The sequence below is a fragment of the Rana temporaria genome, chromosome 11, assembly GCF_905171775.1.
Source record: "Rana temporaria chromosome 11, aRanTem1.1, whole genome shotgun sequence".
NCBI classification, from domain to species: domain Eukaryota; kingdom Metazoa; phylum Chordata; class Amphibia; order Anura; family Ranidae; genus Rana; species Rana temporaria.
The window spans coordinates 56,897,075-56,916,304 of record NC_053499.1 but is presented as its reverse complement, the minus strand read 5'-3'; the positions used below and the strand labels follow the sequence as shown (position 1 = coordinate 56,916,304).

General features: G+C 42.3%; 2 protein-coding genes across 7 annotated transcripts in view; one reads left to right on the top strand and one right to left on the bottom strand.

The window, feature by feature from the left end:
- Positions 1–13,180, top strand: part of SCYL1 (SCY1 like pseudokinase 1) — a 46,419-nt gene extending 33,239 nt beyond the window's left edge. The window contains exons 14-19 of one of the 3 annotated variants that reach the window (XM_040328585.1): positions 192–322; positions 1,855–1,944; positions 3,910–4,164; positions 5,796–5,877; positions 10,926–11,086; positions 12,974–13,180. In XM_040328585.1, coding sequence (XP_040184519.1) covers positions 192–322; positions 1,855–1,944; positions 3,910–4,164; positions 5,796–5,877; positions 10,926–11,050 — 683 coding nt within the window. In that variant the 3' untranslated portion in view covers positions 11,051–11,086; positions 12,974–13,180. Of the gene's footprint in view, positions 1–191; positions 323–1,854; positions 1,945–3,909; positions 4,165–5,795; positions 5,878–10,925; positions 11,090–12,973 lie in introns of all 3 variants that reach the window. The other 2 variants (XM_040328587.1, XM_040328588.1) reach the window with 2 other exon arrangements.
- The window catches only part of CDC42BPG (CDC42 binding protein kinase gamma), a 197,444-nt gene continuing 191,317 nt past the window's right edge, over positions 13,104–19,230 (bottom strand). For all 4 annotated transcript variants that reach the window (XM_040328581.1, XM_040328582.1, XM_040328583.1 and 1 more), the window contains one exon: positions 13,104–14,006. In XM_040328581.1, coding sequence (XP_040184515.1) covers positions 13,959–14,006 — 48 coding nt within the window. In that variant the 3' untranslated portion in view covers positions 13,104–13,958. The remainder of the gene's footprint in view (positions 14,007–19,230) is intronic.

The window sequence follows — 19,230 nt, the reverse complement described above, 5'->3', positions numbered from 1 at the left end:
CAGATCCGTGTAAAAGTAGTCTTATCGGGGGTTAAGTAAGGGTGTCCATTCACCTATAGGTGGAGCATAACCCAGGTAGTCATGGTTTATAGCTTGCTCAGTGTCCCGTCATGTACTCTAAGACATGAATTTTACACGTCAGTACAAAAATTAAATTTTTACATTAGGTTATATGCTATGTATTGGTTTAGATGCCGTTCCTGCATCGGTGCCTCCTGCTGCCTCATCCTTAGCTTCTCGTTATGAGCCTGAAGAAGAGGACAATGAGGTTGATGATAATACTTTGGATCGATGGGATGATGAAGACTGGGGAAGTCTTGAAGTAAGGCATCATTTTTTTTAAATGCTTTGGTTACCTTGCAAGCATAACAACATGTTTGATATCTAAAATAACTATATATTAGAGGTGCGCATCTTCACTGGTCTCATGATTCGATTACGATTAGCCTGTCAACGATTCGATTCCACGATGCATCACGATTGCTGCCTATGGTTTTCATCAAAAAAAATTCAACCCGTGGTTATCTGCTCTTCAATGATAATAAAAAAACACTCCCTGCATGTAGCAAAGTCTGAACAACGCAGACAACAACAGTATTTATTTAGCCCAGTAAATATTAAATGGCACAACCCCCCTTTAAATTTCACAGCCCCCCCCCCCCCCCCTGCATATTAAACGGCTCCCCTTTACATTAAAATCCTGTATAATAATAATTATACAACCCCCTTTAATATGCTGGGGGGCTGCATAATGTAAACAGCCCCCTGCACATTTCACAGCCCCTGCACATTAAGTAGCCCCCCTGCATATTAAACAACCCCCACACCATCACACCTCTTCCTCCATGCTTCACGGTGGGAACCAGGCATGTAGAGTCCATCCGTTCACCTTTTCTGCGTCGCACAAAGACACGGGGGTTGGAACCAAAGATCTCAAGTTCGGACTCATCAGACCAAAGCACAGATTTCCACTGGTCTAATGTCCATTCCTTGTGTTCTTTAGCCCAAACAAGTCTCTTCTGCTTGTTGCCTTTCTTTAGCAGTGGTTTCCTAGCAGATATTCTACCATGAAGGCCGGATTCACACAGTCTCCTCTTATCAGTTCTAGAGATGTGTCTGCTGCAAAAGGTGGCTACTTTGAAGAACCTAGAATATGAAATATATTTTCAGTTGTTTCACACTTTTTTGTTATGTATAATTCCACATGTGTTAATTCATAGTTGTGATGCCTTCAGTGTGAATCTACAATTTTCATAGTCATGAAAATAAAGAAAACTCTTTGATTGAGAAGGTGTTTCCAAACTTTTGGTCTGTACTATAGGTCTAGGGGCACTAGTAGATAGAAAAAAATGCTAAAAATATGTACATAAACAAATCTCTTGTTAAAGGCACAACTGACAATAAACTATAAAAATCAAACCATAATATCTCAGTACAATCTCCCCCGAGCCATCAAAACCATACAACAGGAATACACAACTGAGCATTGCACTCAATATGCATCTAGTGAGGTAGACCCTTGCATCGTACAGCCAAAAGAGACTGCGCAATCAGATTTCATAGTGTATGGCCATTACTAGGCATATTTTAAGATGTATGAGAGTATGTTTCATATCTATATATACATTTTTAGGGACTGATTCTCCTAGAAAATTATAACTAGTGCAATAAGCTTTGCAGAAATATGTAATATTTAAGTTGTTTCTCTGACTGACTGAACATTTTATTTAAAATCAGCAAAACAAATGATTGACCAAGGGGAGCCAGATTTTTTCAGACAAGTGCATTTGCTTGCTTGGAATGCAGGTTTTTTTTTTTGCTAATAGCCAATGCATCCAATAACTTTGTGCACAGGATGGAGATCGGAACAAGGGACAAACAGAAAGTGATGACTGGGACACAGCCTGGGGCCAGAGCAGTAGTAAAAAGAGTCAGGAAAAGATGGTAAGAGCAGTAACACATCCTCCAACACTTTTCACCGTCTCGATTATCAACAGAGACCCTGTAGGTGACAGGATTGTACTTTTTATCATTGGGAGGTTGTATGCACAGAAGTAAATGTGCAAGAAAAACAAAATCATTTTGTAAACCCCCTTGATGCAGATGTAATGCAAATTTGCAGCCTTCGGCTTCAAGGGGTTGTACAGGGGTGATACCTGCAGCTGCACACATCGCCCGATACCATTCTTTTTAGAGCGGACAGTCGGCTTTCTTGTAATAACAAGCAAAGGGAGAGGTTGTATTTTAATGGCATGCAGCAGTGTCAGCTATTTCTCTTCTTTTGCACATCAACCATGAATGCTGTGTGTATGTGTACTTCAAAGATCAGATTTAAAGTTACAAATGGTGTGCAGAGTGTTTACTAAATATACAGCACCTGTAAAAAATTAGGATATCAACAATAAGTGAATTTAGTTCAATTCAAAAAGTGAAACTCGTATATTTTTATATAGATTCATTACACATCGTGGATGTTTCAAGCATTTTTCTTTTAATTTTGATGATTATGGCTTATAGCTAGTGAAACCCCAAAATTCAGTATCTCAGAAAACTAGAATATTACACAAGAACAATTAAAAAAAAAAAGGCTTCTTAATACAGAAATGTTGGCTTACTGCAAAGTATGCCCATGTACAGTATAGTATACACTCAATACTTGGTTGGGGCTCCTTTTGCATGAATTGCTGCATCAATGCGGTGTGGCATGGAGGCAACTGGCCTGTGGCACTGCTGAGGTGTTATGGAAGCCCAGGTTGCTTTTGATTGTGGCTTTCAGCTTGTCTGAATTGTTGGGTCTGATGTCTCATCTTGCTCTTGACAATACCCCACAGATTCTTTATGGGGTTTAGGTCAGGCGAGTTTACTGACCAATCAAGGGCAGTGATGCCATCATTATACCAGGTATTGGTACTTTTGGCAGTGAGGGCAGGTGCCAAGTCCTGCTGGAAAATTAAATCGGCATCTCCATAAAGCTGGTCAGCAGAGGGAATCATGAAGTGCTCTAGAATTTCCTGATAGACGGCTGTGCTAACTTTGGACTTGATGAAACACAGTGGACCAAAACCAGCAGATAACATGGCTCCCCAAGTCATCACTCACTGTGGAAACTTCACACTGGACCTCATGCAACTTTTTGTACCTCTTCACTCCTCCAGACTCTAGGACCTTGATTTCCAAATAAAATACAAAATGTAAAGGGAATTTGGACCACTGAGCAACAGTTCAGTCCTTTTTCTCCTTAGCCCAGGTAAGACGTTTCTGACGTCTCTGGTTCAGGCATGGCTTGACACAAGGAATGTGACGGTTGTAGCCTCTATCCTGATATGTCTGTGTGTGGTGGCTCTTGAAGGCCTGACGCCAGCCGTAGTCCACACCTTGTGAATCTCCCCCTAAATTCTTAAATGGCCTTTGCTTCACAATCCTCTCAAGGCTGTGGTCATCACCGTTGCTTCTGCACCTTTTTCTACCATGCTTTTTTACTTCCACTCGCCTCTCCATTAATATGCTTGGATACAGCACTCTGTGAACAGCCAGCTTGTTTAGCAATGACCTTTTGTGACTTGCCCTCCTTGTGGAGGGTGTCGATGACTGTCTTCTGGACAACTGTCTCTCATTATTGTGTAACCTACTGAACCAGACTGAGAGACCATGAGTCTACAATATTTGAACTTTTTCACACTATTCTAATTTTCTAAAATACTGCACTTTGGGTTTTTACTAGTTGTAAGCCATAATCTTCAAAATTAAAAGAAGTAAATGCTTGCAATATATCACTCTATGTGTAATGAATCTATAAAATATGAGTTTCACTTTTTGAATTGAATTACTAAATAAATTCACTTTTTGATGTTCAACATTTTTGAGCTGTACCTGTATAAATTGTAATAGTTGGTTTCATTTCCCTTTTAGGCTACGCATTCATCTTCCAAATCTGAACCAAATACTGTGAGTGACCAGAGGCTTACAGAAAGCAGAATATCTGCTGCTGATGAAAGTTGGGGCTGGGAAGATTCTTTTCAGCCTGTCTCCAATCCTAAAAGCCAAACACCATCTTCCTTCTCCCTGCCAGAGGGCACAAGACCAGCCAGTGAATACAACTGGGACAGTGAAGGTAGTGAGAAACATGTGGATCTATTTTCAGTGGCTTCAGAGAAAACCAACCAGGTAAATGAGACCTGCTAAACTGTTTACCAGCTTGCCACTATTTGCTGTCAGAGTGTCCATAGGCGAGACCCCCTCATTCAGGCTCCATATGGCTGAATGGTGCTGAAATGTAGATGCATGCAGAGCCCAAGATGAGGGTGACACCTTGCAGAGTTCCTGTCAGAGTATCCCTGGATACTCCAAGTTCAGTTATAAGTGGAGTTGAGCCACAATCAGAGTCCAGTAACTGCTAAGAAAGAAGGCACCAAATCAGCCAAACGTTGGATCCAGGGTTTTTCTTCCAGCACCCTGAAAAGAGTGCTTTGTATAAACCGATCCATACGAGAAGCAAGCCCAAACGCTTTCAGCACGCCATCACATCTAAAACGTAGAACTCTAGCCATCTACTTTGCACGCTCAATCAGGATGGCATTCACTGTTGCAGTGGAGAGATCCCTTTTGGGGGATTTACACCATTCTGCCACAGATAGAAGATTAGGGACACAGCCAGAATAGGGCAGAGGGCAGGGCCTGCCAGTGAGAATTGGATTTTAAAGGGGTGTTCTAATTGTTGGTTGGTAGAATCCTTGAAAGTGAGGACACCCTCCACTAACCTAATGTTATCCCTGTGAAGGTGGGTAACTAGCAGATCCACAGTTGGTATAGACCAACCAGCGCACATCGCCATTCAAGACCCATCAGGTCAATTTCCCATAGAGGCTATGGACTGCATCACTTAAAGCCAAAATGGTATCTTATATCTGGGGCAATAGCAGACTGACACAGAATCTGTCAGAAATGGGCTATGACTGATTGTCCGGCTGCCTCTATGGCCACAGGCAGAGACTCTGTGGCGGGAAGGCATGTGAGCACACTTAGGCCCTCTGTGGGCAGGACCAGCGAGGGGCTGGGTGAATGTGGCCACAGAGTCAGAAGTGAATTTAGTAGAAGCCCCAGTTGATAGGGCAGGGTACTCTTCCTCACCCGGCAGACCTAAAGAGACTGGAATTCTGCTACCCTGTGATTTATAGGGTCTACACCACCAGATTGGGCACTGTAGATGGGCAGTAGGAACAGATGGTGAAATGCTTCTGTGGCATGGGAATGGCAGGAAAGAGTATGCATGAATTATGGTAGCACATCAGAGAGCAGGAATTTTGTAGGTGCCCAGCGATCCAAACAATGAAGTGGCTCCCAGTGCATAGACGGCTTACCCACAGAATGAGTCTTTTGAGACAAGGCAAGCGCTGAGTCAATGCCACTGGCTTTGGACCTACCAGAAGGTCACTTCCAGGCTAAATGTGCAGTGTCCGGTATGGTCACGACATGCCAAAAGTCAAGCTGAGGATAGGATCCTCTGAATAGGCTGGCCCTTTTTGTTTTTTCTCACTTTTGAAATCTTCTAGTAGGTGACATTATAACCCAATAGTTGATAATTTTCTGCATCCCTCAATGGATGAGAAAGAAACATCATTTGTTAGATACTTGTGACATTCTGGAATTTTTAATTTAGAAACTGATAACAAATGTCTGAATGAACTTAGAAAAGACTCTGTGCATTATGCAGCATTTTCATCCAGTGATAATTGTAGATTGAGTATTAGGATGCTAGCCCTTTGGATACTGATCACATATTGTTTTTTGTAATGCAGAAACAGGATCAAAGTCGCAGTTCAGACACTATGGGGGACTGGGGAGGAGATGACAACTGGGAATCTGTGGAAGCAGATCAAGGTGAGATAAAGTAGCGCTTAACCAAGCTAGCTGTTTCTGCTGATCAATGAAGAGCCCGATATTGTTCCCCATAGCAATGCAACCCTCTTTTTAGAATTTGTGTTGTAAAACTAAACCTGAACTCTAAGGGCATTGGCATTCTTATTCTTTGTTATCACAAGGTCTGTACTAAGCAGGCATCACTAGTAGAGATCGACCGATATTTGGCCGTTTTGGAGAAATCGGCATCGGGCGATTTTTTTTTTCCCAAATTAGGCCGATATTTAACATGGCCGCTAGCGGTGCCACGGCTCCGGAGCTAGACCGAAGCCGCGGCCTTTCCTGATGCTGTGACCGCAGCAATCTGCGGATTGCCGCCGCGGTCACAGCATCAGGAAAGGCTGCGGCTCCGGAGCCGCGGCCATCTTGGTACACCCAGCGCGGCAGCCAACCAGCAAGCCTGTAACAGCCAATCGGCTGCTGCCGACATCCTCCACTCTGAAAAAAAAACATCCCCTGACGTGCTGCGCGCCCTGCCTCTGCCTACAAACCCCAGAATGCAGCGGTCTGCCGGCCTGCGCTGCATTCTGGGGTTTGTAGGCAGAGGCAGGGCGCACAGCATGTCGGGGGACGTTTTTTTTCCAGAGTGGAGGATGTCGGCAGCGGCCGATTGGCTGTTACAGGCCCGCTCTGCATTCTGGGGATTGTAGGCAGAGGCGGGACAGCACGTCAGGGCCATTGGAGCTTTCCTGTGCTGGGAGATGGAACGGAAGCCTGGAGCTCTCCGCTGGTGGCAGTGAATGACATTGGGCTGTACTGGTTGGCACTGATGAGGTGATGCACTGGTGATACGCGCTGGTGAGATGCAATGATGGGATGCACTGATGAGGTGGCACTGACAGGCTGCACTCCACCCTAAACAATTATCTCCTCTCCACCCTAGGTTTTTTAAAATGAGGGGAAAAATAAATAAAAAAATCGGCCTAAAATATCGGCCGCAAAAATCGGCAATCGGCCGCCCCGATTTCCAAATATCTGCATCGGCCAGAGAAAAACCCAGATCGGTCAACCCCCTAATCACTAGGCAGTATTCAGTTCCAAAGCCAGAAATTGTCACTATTTATAGATTTTCAAAATTGGTTGCTCCAGACTATACCTCCTATAGTAATTGATCCCTTGATGCTTTGTGCTGCTGCCGCCATTGTATGCGAGTAATCCTATATAACAGGGAAATGCAATTAGCGGACCTCCAGCTGTTCCAAAACTACAAATCCCATCATGCCTCTGCCTCTGGGTGTCACGCTTGCTGCTGTCAGAGACTTGCTATGCCTCATGGGACTTGTAGTTCTGCAACAGCTGGAGGTCCGCTAATTGCTTATTCCTGATATATAAGATCATACAACAATTGTTAGGAGGCAGCAAGTTGTAGTTTTGTATGACGGATTACCAGTAAAAGTGACTCGTGCAGTTTACAACTTGCTCAGCATTATGTAATCCATATAGGAAAGCTTCACATTTTTCACTTTTACTGACTTGATCCCTGCTCCCTTGACAGTCCTCATGCTTCGGCCGGGGAATGTCCCTTTGGTTTCTTCACATTCAGTGCAGCGCTATGGACCCTGCATTGTATTTGATGATGCCAGAGGGCCTGTAATTGCTGGAAAGAGAAGGCTACGGGAATGGAGGATCCAAGTAAATAAAAGTGCTTTTAACCCCTGCAGTGTGGCGACAATTTTTGTTTTCCCTGGAGTTATGCAATGGAAAGCCATAAAGTTATGTTTTCTTAATGGTTACAGTACCTGGTTTTGACAGATACCTGCTCCCACTTCAGGCTCAGATTGCTGCAGCAAACTGAGATGGAAGTTGCAACCCGCGCCGTTTTTGTATCTGGAAATTCTCATATGCCTGGTGTAAAAACAGCCACTTAATTCAAGACATGAATCTGTCCCTGCATTCTGGCCTTCCTACAATCGTACATTGACCAGAATTTGGCCTTGTCTGTTCTTTTCCAAAAACTTCTGGCTTCTTTTTTCCTTGTAAAAAAATCTTTATTCAAGGTGTTTCTCTGATTAAAACCACCCTTACAAGTACCCTGTGCTGCATTGGGACCTTAAGTTGGTTCTCTCAACCTTACAAATTTTTTTTTTTTTAAACCCATCTGTATGGGAGTATAATATATGCCCCTAACCTGGGGGAGACGGATCTCCTATCACAATGTTGTGTTCTCATACTGGGGGATTTTAATTATCCAGACATAGACTGGACAGAGGGAATCACGCATTAATTTAAGGCCCGCCAGTTCCTAAATGTCTTGCAGGACAATTTTAGGGGAGAGATAGTAGACGTACAAACTAGAAATAAAGCATTTCTAGATCTGATTACTAGACATAGACTTGATCACGGATGTAGAAATACGGGGCAATTTAGGAAACTGCAAGTCAATTGGCTTTAGTATAAATTGCACAAATAGGAAACATAAGTGAAATACAAAAAGACACCGAATTTCAAAAGAGCCAACTTCCCCTAAACTACGAACCTTGGTAGAAGGCATAAATTGGGACAAAATCTTAAGAACAAGAACACAAAGGCGAGATGGGTTTGCTTTAAGAGCATATTAAATAAGGGCATCAGCCAGTGCATCCCATTGGGTAATAAATTTAAGAGTGGAAAAAAGTCCTGATGGCTTAACTCCAATGTAAAAATGCATAAAAAAAAAAATTAAAAAGCTTGAGGGCCCATCGGCATTCAGGCTTTATAACAAAAGTAACAAGAAATGTAAGGGTGCAATTAGGGCGACTAAGAACACGAAAGACACAGAGCGGAGGAGAGCAAAAGAAAAATCCCAAGAAATTCTTTAAGTTGGCCCCATAAAGAATAAGAAAGGAGTTCTGGTTACAAAGAATGTGGAGATGGTGAAGGTATTAAATGTATTCTTCTCAGTCTTCACAAGGGTATTGGGGGGGCTTCAGTAACCAAAACTGCAGTGTTTATCCTCATGATACATCACAAGAAGCACCCTCATGGCTAACAGAGGACAAAATTAGACTTGCAAAACGTATTAATAAATCACCGGGGACTAGATGGCTTGTGCCCAAGTGGTACTTGGTTAAGTAGTTGCCAGACCATTGTTCCCAAGTACCCTAATTTTTTACTGACAGTCTACGGCATGGGTCTTCAAACTATGGCCCTCCAGTTGTTCAGGAACTACAATTCCCATCATGCCTAGTCATGTCTGTGAATGTCAGTGTGTTACAATGCCTCATGGGATGTGTAGTTCTACAAAAATAAAAGAGGTTTAACCTTAAACTACGTAGAGAGTTCTTTACTGTAAAAGCGGCAAGGATGTGGAATTCCCTTCCACAGGGGTTGGTCTCAGCTGGAGGCATCGATAGTTTCAAAAAAATTCTATAATCACCTGAACGACCATGATATACAAGGTAATACTGACATAGGTTGGACTTGTCTTTTTTCAACCTCACCTACTATGTAACTATATGGAGCAGTGTAAAACACCAGAGTGCCCCCCCTATCTCCATCCTACAAAACAAATTAAGAAATTTTAGTGAAAGAAAGGTGTAGCATAGGGTTTACTGATCCTATAAAGCCTCCAGTGCCTCAGGTATTGGATTCTCTCTGCTTGGAGACAATTTTTCTGTTGAGCCCTGGGATGCCAGAATGTCTACATTTGGTATCCCCCCCCCCCCATCTGCAAAACCGTTCTCAATTCTTCAGGGACAGCACAATCTCCCAAAGTTTCAGGATGTTCATTGTGAGAAGAGACTCGGACGTTGACCAAGTTCCCTGCACTGACAGGCTGGTGTCCTTCATAAAAATCTTCCAAAGACTATAAGGAAGAACTTTCCTGATGTATCTAGCCAAGGGTGACCTGGTTCTCAGTGCCAAACAAATCCGTCTGTCCACAGCCTTTATTTACTCTGTGACAAATAAATGTTATGATGTAGAGGTCTGGGGTAAAACTGGGCAAAGGCACTGCCTCTGAGGAGGCTAACCATCAGACCTTAGATTCTCAGGGAATATTTAGAGTCAGAAATCTCCTGGACTGGAGAGAGCTTGATACTGAGATTGTAAAGTCTGTGGAAGACACACTCTTGCCTGAGCCGTGTCCAGGACTAGGCCCAGTTACTCAAACTGATGAGGCAGTTTTAGTGTAATTTCTGGATGTTCAGGATCCATGCAAGCTATAATGTTTAGACAGGAGGTTATCCAAGTATCCCACTAGAGAAATGCCACAAGGGTATGAACACCTTTGGTGCAGTTCCAAAGTAACTGGAAATGTATGGACCCTCTGCAAAACTTGAGAAACATATACAAGTATGAGCCCTTTAAAACCACTTTTACCTACAGGTAAGCCTAGATTAAGGCTTACCTGTAGGTGCAACAAATATCTCCTAAACCTCCACGGTTTAGGATCCATTTACAAAAATGACAGGTGCCGATGTCTACAGCACGGGCGTACTTTAGCAACGGCGCTTGTGCCTTTCCTAAAAGAGGCTGTGCCGTGACTGGCGGCTCCCGCGTGCATGTGACATCATTGCAGCTTCAGCCAATCACAGCACCGGAGCCGCAATACGCAGAAGTAACCCCCGGGTATCATGTCGGCCGCTGGAGTGGTGTACTATGACAGCTGTGGGGGCTTTGATTTGAGTATTACATAATGAGCTAGTATGCTATTCATACTAGCTTATCATGCCTTTGTCTTGCAGGTGGTGTTATTTTTTCCAAATGTGGGTTTACTTACTCTTTAAATCCACAGATGCCAGAAAGCCTCCCCTGGTGAAGGAAAGTGTGCTTGAGTGAAGACATTTTAGAGCTTAGGAAAAACTAGGCATGCTGGTAGATGAATTATTCTTGGCTGACATACAGTTTTTTTTGTTGGCTAGTGCCCAATCCTGCTGTAAGCAGCAGTATAACCCTACAGTGTGTCCCTCACTGGATTAGATAAATAGCCTTGTTCTTCCTTATGCTTTTTTCCTCTTAACTGTGGCGTGTTTGGTACTATTGCTGGTTATGCTATGCTACATAAGTGTGGTGATTGTCATACATGACAGGCCTGAGCAAAGCTGAAATGGCAAGAAAGAAGAGAGAAGAACGGCAGCGAGAGATGGAAGCTAAACGAGCAGAGCGGAGAGCGGCCAAAGGACCCCTAAAACTAGGCGTACGGAAGCTGGATTAGGAAAAGTAGAGTGACAGCAGCGAATACTAGAAGATGATGGTATGTACAATGGTGCTTCTATATTTGTGCCGGGAAATGTGCTATTTTTTTTTTTTTTTTTACAAACAAAGATTTTGCATATAAAAAATAATCGAGTTCATTTAACATACTAAACACATTAATTTACATTAGCCCTTCTATTTCTGTATGTAGATGATTGCACTGTAATTATTTTCATAAAAAAAAAAAAAAAAAAACATGCAAGTACCTTCACAGCTGTCACATGACCCAGCTCTTCCCCAGCCTATCTATTCCTCTGCTGCTGGTCACATGTTCATAATTAAAACAAAACAGCCTTTGGGATACAGACTAAAAAACTAAATTAATAAATGGTCATACAAAATATATAATTTAAATCCAATCTATTTTTGGCAATAACATGGTGTGGGCGTATTTCTGCTGGTCACATGAGGTGGCACACCCCTCCAGACTGTGTTAGAATTACAGGGGGGGGTGAAGTCGCCATAAGTCAAGATGTAAAAATCCGGCCCCATTGTGCTGGTTAGTGGGCCTGGAGGAGGAAGTTTTTTTTTTTTTGTAGAAAATGAATCCCATAGTGACCAAGTATGAACAGTATGTAACATTTGTTAGATTTTAATGATATGGGTATAATGACCATTTATAATAAGTGCATGGAGTCCCATATGCAGTCAATCCATTGTAAAGAACAAAGCTGAGCTGGTACACTAGAATTACTTCACTGAACAGAGTTAAATCCTATCCGTTTACAGCACCTGGGCTGAATCTACCCACCTAAATGCCATGTTCACACTGTTTTTAGCTTGTGGGTTGCAGTTGGTGCAGCAAGATTTTACAAAGTTTTTGGCAAGCTTTGTTGAAACTTTTAAAATACATTTTCAGTTTAAGAATATTAAAACACAAATCCCAATAGTAATCTGGGCGGTCACTGAAATGATGGACCCGACATCAATCGACAGGTCTGAGGAATATCTCCCAAAGCATTTCAGTCACACTGGCAACCTGTGTGCCCTCCAATCTTCCTTTTTACTGTCCATTATATATTACCCAAATAACCACCAGCACTGATGAAGAGGGGAGTTGCAAGACCCTGAAACACATTGAATATATCTGCAGACCTGTTAAGACATGACTTATGTCAGGATTTCAATTCTAGAATTTTGAGGTCCTTTTTGTCACACCGTAACAGGCAGTTGCTGAAGCACTTTACCTGTCCATGGTCAACTTGTGTGTCCTTGCGGTGATGGGTGTTTTACAATGCAGTGTGATCACAGTAAGTCAGTATCCAATTGCCATGGTTAACAGACATTGTATATGAAGTCCTGTGTGTTAAGGTGGAAGTACAGGAAGGGATACTCCGCTCTGCTCCAACAGGCTGATAGCCACAAGGTCCCTGTCGTCGTCATCTTCTTTAAGGCCCGATTCACGTCTATGCATTTTGCAGATTTGCACTACAGTCCATTTAACATGGTTTCCTATAGCACACATTCTGTAGTGGGAATCTGAAAAAAGCAAAACACTAAAAATGCATAGATGCGAATCAGGCCTAAGCCGGCGGTTTTGATTGACATGCACATACATGAAAAAGTATCCTGTTCTTTGAATTTTTTTTATATATTGTATACATACACACTTCCTTTATGTGACATCCTTCATGTTCCTGCCAGCCCCTTGGCTTTCCTATTTAAAACTGATCACACTGTGCTCCCATGCCTAGTGTGGCCAGTTCTGTAGATGTGCTCAGAACTCAGCCTGCTCTCGTGTGTGTGTGTGAGATATATATATATATATATAAACACATTACACACACGTTTTGCCTTTCATTTTGAAACTAAACTGTATGAGTTTGTTTTACAAGAAAACAATCAATTTCTAACAGATTTTATTCTTCTGTATCTTTGACAGGACGTAGAAAGTGAAAGCTGTGACATTTTCTGGAAACACATGGACATGGTCAGAGATTTCATAATATTTATGGTGTATAATTTTATCTTGCATACAATGCTGTATATTCACAGCAAGAAAGAAAAAATGACACTTTCCAAGTCAGAATTTATTTACGGTCTCTTTTTTCCCCTTGTACATAATATAATAAACTCCATAAAAAACATATGTATTTTGCAATTCAGTTATTGAAAGACATTGATTTGTTTGTGATGGACTGGAACAAAATACAGACTCAAGTTATACTAAAGTTTGATTTGTGACCTTCTTGCAATCTATTCCTGCCAAGTAGGAGACCCATTGGTATCCAAAATACTGAACATTAGAAACCATCTCCAGCCAAAACATGTGGACACAATAGGCTGGACATTTCAGACATATTTCTTTTTTTATTATTGCGAGCTAACATTTCTTCATTATATTTAAAAAAGAACATTGGCTGGTGTTGGGTTTTATCAAAGACCTGGATTGTTTAAGGCAAATTCGAGTATAGTTTTATTTGCCTGAATGGGCAGGAAGTAATAATAATTGTGTACAAATGCAAGTCATAAAGGGAGGAAAAAACTATATTAGTTACCAAGTGAATTTCTAAAAAAGTAATTACAATACTTGCAGGGGTTATCTCTTATTTATAAGACTCAACGTGGGGTCCCCAGCAAGGGTGGTCCGGCTTTATAAAATTTAACAAAAATTACACTTATAAAACAGACACTATAAAATGAAACTCTTCAATATTCTCTAGTGATGATACAAATCTGTATTTCTTGGCACCACTTCTTTAAGAAGTCTGTTCAAAGTTACATGCAGGATCTTCTACTGTCACATCCAGGATGGCTTTGGTTAGAGTTGCTTCTTCCATCATTTGGCTGATAGATCAGGCATGCATTTCCTGGATTTGGCAGTGATTAGAACGGACCTCACTGGATACAAGAGTAGACAAATCCTTTTAGGATGAGGTATTAGAAAGGTTTAAAAAGCTGGTGTGGTCATAAATCTGCAAAAAAAAAAAAATCTATAAAGGGTGAAAATTTTCTTTCCAATTTTTAAAAGGAAACATATACTGAGCAAATTAGGTTGGCTACAATTATGAAACATTTCCTGTAAATACCAGTACTCACTTTACTTGCGAGTGACTCAGAAAATACTGAAACCAGAAACAACCTGCATGTACCTTCAGGGGCTTTAAATCCGAATCCTGGGCCCTTCTACCAGGCATGCCAATGGTGCTGAAGCATGCTCAATTCCTCCCACACATTTCCACTGTCCCAACACTTTGATGGTCTGTCTATAGCAGGGATATGCAATTAGTGGACCTCCAGGTGTTACAGAACTACAAGTCCCATGAGGCATAGCAGGACTCTGCCTCTGGGTGTCATGTTTGTGGTTGTCAGAGGCATGGTGGGACTTGTAGTTTTGCAACAGCTAGAGGTCCGCTAATTGCATATCCCTGGTCTATAGGATTGTACAGGTCGGGGCAGGTATGCGTCAATTTCCAGGAAAGGCTGGAGCTTATCTAAATGGCCTAGCATTGGAATGGAATGGCAATTCTTTTGGTTTGCTGCAGGTTTGAGTCGTTTAGGTGATTTGCATTTTATACATAATAGTTGTAATGCTCTCGTTATACTTGTGATGGATATGCTGTGCGTTGCTTTATAAGAAGCATGCATTGCAAATCATTCCACCATGTTTCCCTCAGGAGCAAACCATCTTCAATGTCACCTTTTACACAGTTTATCGATTCGCATATATTGGCAATCTATTTTGGACATAACTCATGCATGCCGGCATAAAAATGAATGCATTATTTTGCCGTTCACAACACCAACTAGCACAAATGTGCAGCATGCAGAAGAAATATGCAAAGCGTAGATGTTTTCTAATCAGGGCCCAACCTAGGCCTAATCTGCAAAACCTGAAGTAGAACTACACTGCATCTGAGCACACTCCCCCATCCATCCTTTCAGGGTTTTATTTTGCAGAGAATTCACTTTGAAAATCACCTCCTAGCATTTCTGACTGTGGCTTGAGTGAGGGTTGACTATTCATTTAGCATTAAAGGAGTTGTAAAGGAATTTTTTTTTTCCCCCTAAATAGCTTCCTTTACCTTAGTGCAGTCCTCCTTCACTTACCTCATCCTTCGATTTTACTTTTAAATGTCCTTATTTCTTCTGAGAAATGCTCACTTCCTGTTCTTCTGTCTAACTCACCAACGTAATGCGAGGCTTTCTTCCTGGTGTGGAGAACGCCTCTTAAGAGGGCGAGCAGGAGGGTCAGGACGCCCACCAACACACAGCTCCTTTCTCTATCTGCAAAGTAGAGAGTGTCCTGACTTGCCTGCTTGCCCCCTCCCCCCTCAAGAGGCTTTCTCCACACCAGGGAGAAAGCCTCGCATTACTGTATGGAGTTACAGACAGAAGAACAGGAAGTGAGGGTTTCTCAGAAGAAATAAGGACATTTAAAAGCAAAATGGAAGCATGAGGTAAGTGAAGGAGGACTGCACTAAGGTAAAGGAAGCCATTTAGGAAAAACAAAACATTCCTTTACAACCCCTTTAATGTCCTTGAATCCACCTGCCCTAGCTTGGGCAGGATAGTGTGCTTAGCCAATAAAACACCTCCTAAAGACTCTTGGAATGTATGAGCCCCCCCATTTGCCTAGGCCTGGAATCCAGGAAGTATTGAATTGTAAAAATTAAAAAAGGTTACGTTTACGAGATATACTTTACTATCTATTTACTAATGCTAGCAGCATAAGGATTAAAACTAGAAAAGATACAAATTCTGGGGAAATTGTGTGACGTGTTCTTGCCTCCAACAATACTCCTGACTGGAGACAGTGCCCCTGGAGATGTAAATGTGATCCAACAGTGTGTTGATCCATTGCCCCATCAAAAACTGGCTGCTATATGTAGAGTATGCAGAAGTTACGCAGAGCCAAAAAAAACAGAGCCAAAAAAACAGAGCCAAAAAAACAGAGCCAGAGCCAAATCCCCTCAGCGTTGTGTGGTAGGAGTTAGGGTGGTAAATTTGGCTATAATAATAATAATATATATGTGAGATAATAAGTGCTCTTGCTATGCAAGAACACTTAATGAGTCAAGGTTGAGTGATCTGCTTTCACAAGAATAATGTAAAAGGACATACTGTTTGTTCTAAAAAATAGGAATTTTATGCTCACTATAAAACCTTTTCTTGGCGTCTATTAAGGCACACAGCTTAATAGAAAGAAGCCATATACTAGTGAAGAAATGGACACTAGGAACAAACTGAATACCAACCCCCTGGATCTATAAAACCTCTTCCACACCTTCTCAGTTGTAGGAAGCAGTCCAAGAAAACACAATATGGGTGGGGGAGCTGTGCTCCTAAATGGATGGATAAAGTGATTTTACAGGTAGTACAAAATCCTATTTCTTTTCCAACTATTAGTGGACACAGAAATTCAGAAATTGTCATCAGGTTTTACTGCCATCTGCAGCCCCTGTACAACCCCCTCCAATACCAAGTATGTATTTTCTTGCGTCCTAGGAGGTTGGACACCTTCACTGCTCCTGGTAAAGAAGTATTTTGTGGCATTCTATTGTGGATTGATTTATTTTTTATCTCCTGGACACTTTAAGCAAGCTTCCGCTACCACCACCATTGCTTGAGCTTGTCTCTATATAGCAGTTATCTACAGCTGTGTTTCCTTAGTCTAGCTTTGGCTGCCACTCCTGGATCCTACTGGACGGTGACCTTTGGGCACTGGGCTCTAACTTGTGAAGCTTTCTGGACCAGATTAAGTTGGCCAAAGAGCACTTTCCAGATCTGTCGCACACACCCCAGGTGTGACCCCCATGTCTGAGGGCTCATCTGGTGAATAAGGCTGTTCAGCAGCTACCTCACTATATGCACCATAGGGCACTATTTAGGATAACATACTGCAGAAGCCAAGAACGACTGCCCCTATTCCTCAGGAGTCTTTACAGACCAGATGAGCTCTAGTCTGGCAGGTGCACAGAGTTAAGGTTGTGTGACCAAAAGTCACTGCAGGGGGCAGGAAACCCTGGGTGCTGAACACTACTGCTGCATGGCTTGAGCATGCCAGCCACAAAATGCAAGGAGGCACAGCAGCTGCGAAAGGCGGAGTTCAGTTTGCACGCACACACACACACACACACACACACACACACACACACACACACACAAGCCCTAACTCCATAATGTCATCCATTCACTTGACAGTAAAGAAAGCTGGAGAAGAAACAGTGATACAGCATGCCTGGCCACTCGGTACATAAAGCACAACTAGCAGCATTCAAGTTAGTAAAAAGTGCTCCACTCATAGCCTGCTGCAGCTACTCAAAGTCCCCAGCAACAGAAATAATGGCAGCTCTCTGGCCCTGACAAACACTGCAAGGAATGCCCAGGGGGAACAAAAAAAAAAAAAAAGCTGGGCTGACCTTAAAGCGCTGAAAAGCTTAACTATTCCTAAAAATGTTCCCTCCAGCTTAACCTGGATTAAAGTAGTTGTAAAGGTTGAAGGTTTTTGATCTTTATGCATAAACTTATAACTAAAAGGCAAAATATTTTTTTTTGTTTTTGGACAGAGTGGAGATGGATTAGAACGCCTATTGGGTTTTTATTGCCCTCTGTGCCCCCATTAGGGATAAACCTGCTCACTTTTGATAATGATAAATAGGAAAAATAGAAAGTAAAATCCCAAATTTTGGGTTGTCCCCAGAAAAGTAGTAGGGAAATCTTCCCATGGGGACACTAGTTTTGGTCCCCAAGGAATTCCCATAATTTTCAGGGATTTCCTCCTACTTCCTGTTTGGCTATGGGACAGGAAGTGAAGGGAAATCTAGGAAATTGGACACGGGAAAAAAAAAAAAAAAATCTGTCAGGGGTTATAACCCTCCCTTGCTCTATTTGAAATGAAAAATAAATAAGTGTTTTGCCTATAGTTCTACTTTAAGATAAAAAGCCATCTGTGTGCAGCAGCCCCATTTTGATCAAGCAATGTTGCACAAAATATTCTGCTATCCAGCACTCTCCATCCTAATTGGCCGAGACAGCAGTAAAACGCCATTAGCGCTCACTGCTGTCAAAGTCAGTGAGCCCATGAGGAGAGAGGGGGCGGGGCCAGACCACAGCTCCGTGTCTTAATGGACACACAGGAAGCCTCGGCTTGGGTGCCCCATAACAAGCTGCTTGCTGGCCCCTCCCTCAACAGGATGGAGGGGCCAGGAGTGCCGAAGAGGATCAGAGAAATGGAGGATCCAGGCTGCTCTGTGCAAATCCACTGCAAAGAGCAGGCAAGTATAACAGGTTTGTTCTTTTTAACAAAAAAAAAATCCTTTACATTACAGTGCCTCTTGACAGTGCAGTCCTTTAATGTAACGGCAACTGCTGTGTAAAGGGGGGCTGGGGATATGAAGGGGAACTGTGGACAATGATTTAAAGGTGGACTTACCTGTAAGGGGCACTGAAACATTGTCTCTTTACAGTGCAGTCCCCCCTTTACATCACAGTCCTCTGCAGTCTGCCTTCTCCCCTCCGTTCCTCTCGAACCTCAATCTCTGCCTCCCCTGCTCAGGACTCCTACCTGCATAATGTGAAGTGGGGCTGGGGGGACTGTGGAAACTTATATAAAAAAAAGGGGGACTGTGGAAAATTGTATAAATAAAAAAAAGGGGGACTGTGGAAAATTATATAAATAAAAAAAAGGGGGACTGTGGAAAATTATATAAATAAAAAAAAGGGGGACTGTGGAAAATTATATAAATAAAAAAAAGGGGGACTGTGGAAAATTATATAAATAAAAAAAAGGGGGACTGTGGAAAATTATATAAAAGGGGGACTGTGCTCTGAAGAGGGTTGACAACAGACTTTGTGAATATCCCATTCACCGACCTGTCCCCCCCCCCCCAGAAAAATTGTCTGCCATGAAACCTGCCCCTGGCACAAAAAAGGTTGGGGACTACAGTACTTAAAGAGGGGGTTCACCCTATAAAACATTTTTTTTTATAGCATTAACCTCTTCCATACAGGGCTTTTATACACACCTCCATACCGGGCCTATTCTGGCACTTCTCTCCTACATGTACAAATCATTTTTTTTGCTAGAAAATTACGCAGAACCCCCAAACATTACATATGTTTTTTTAGCAGACACCCTAGGGAATAAAACGACGGTCATTGAAACCTTTTATTCTGCACGGTATTTGCGCAATAATT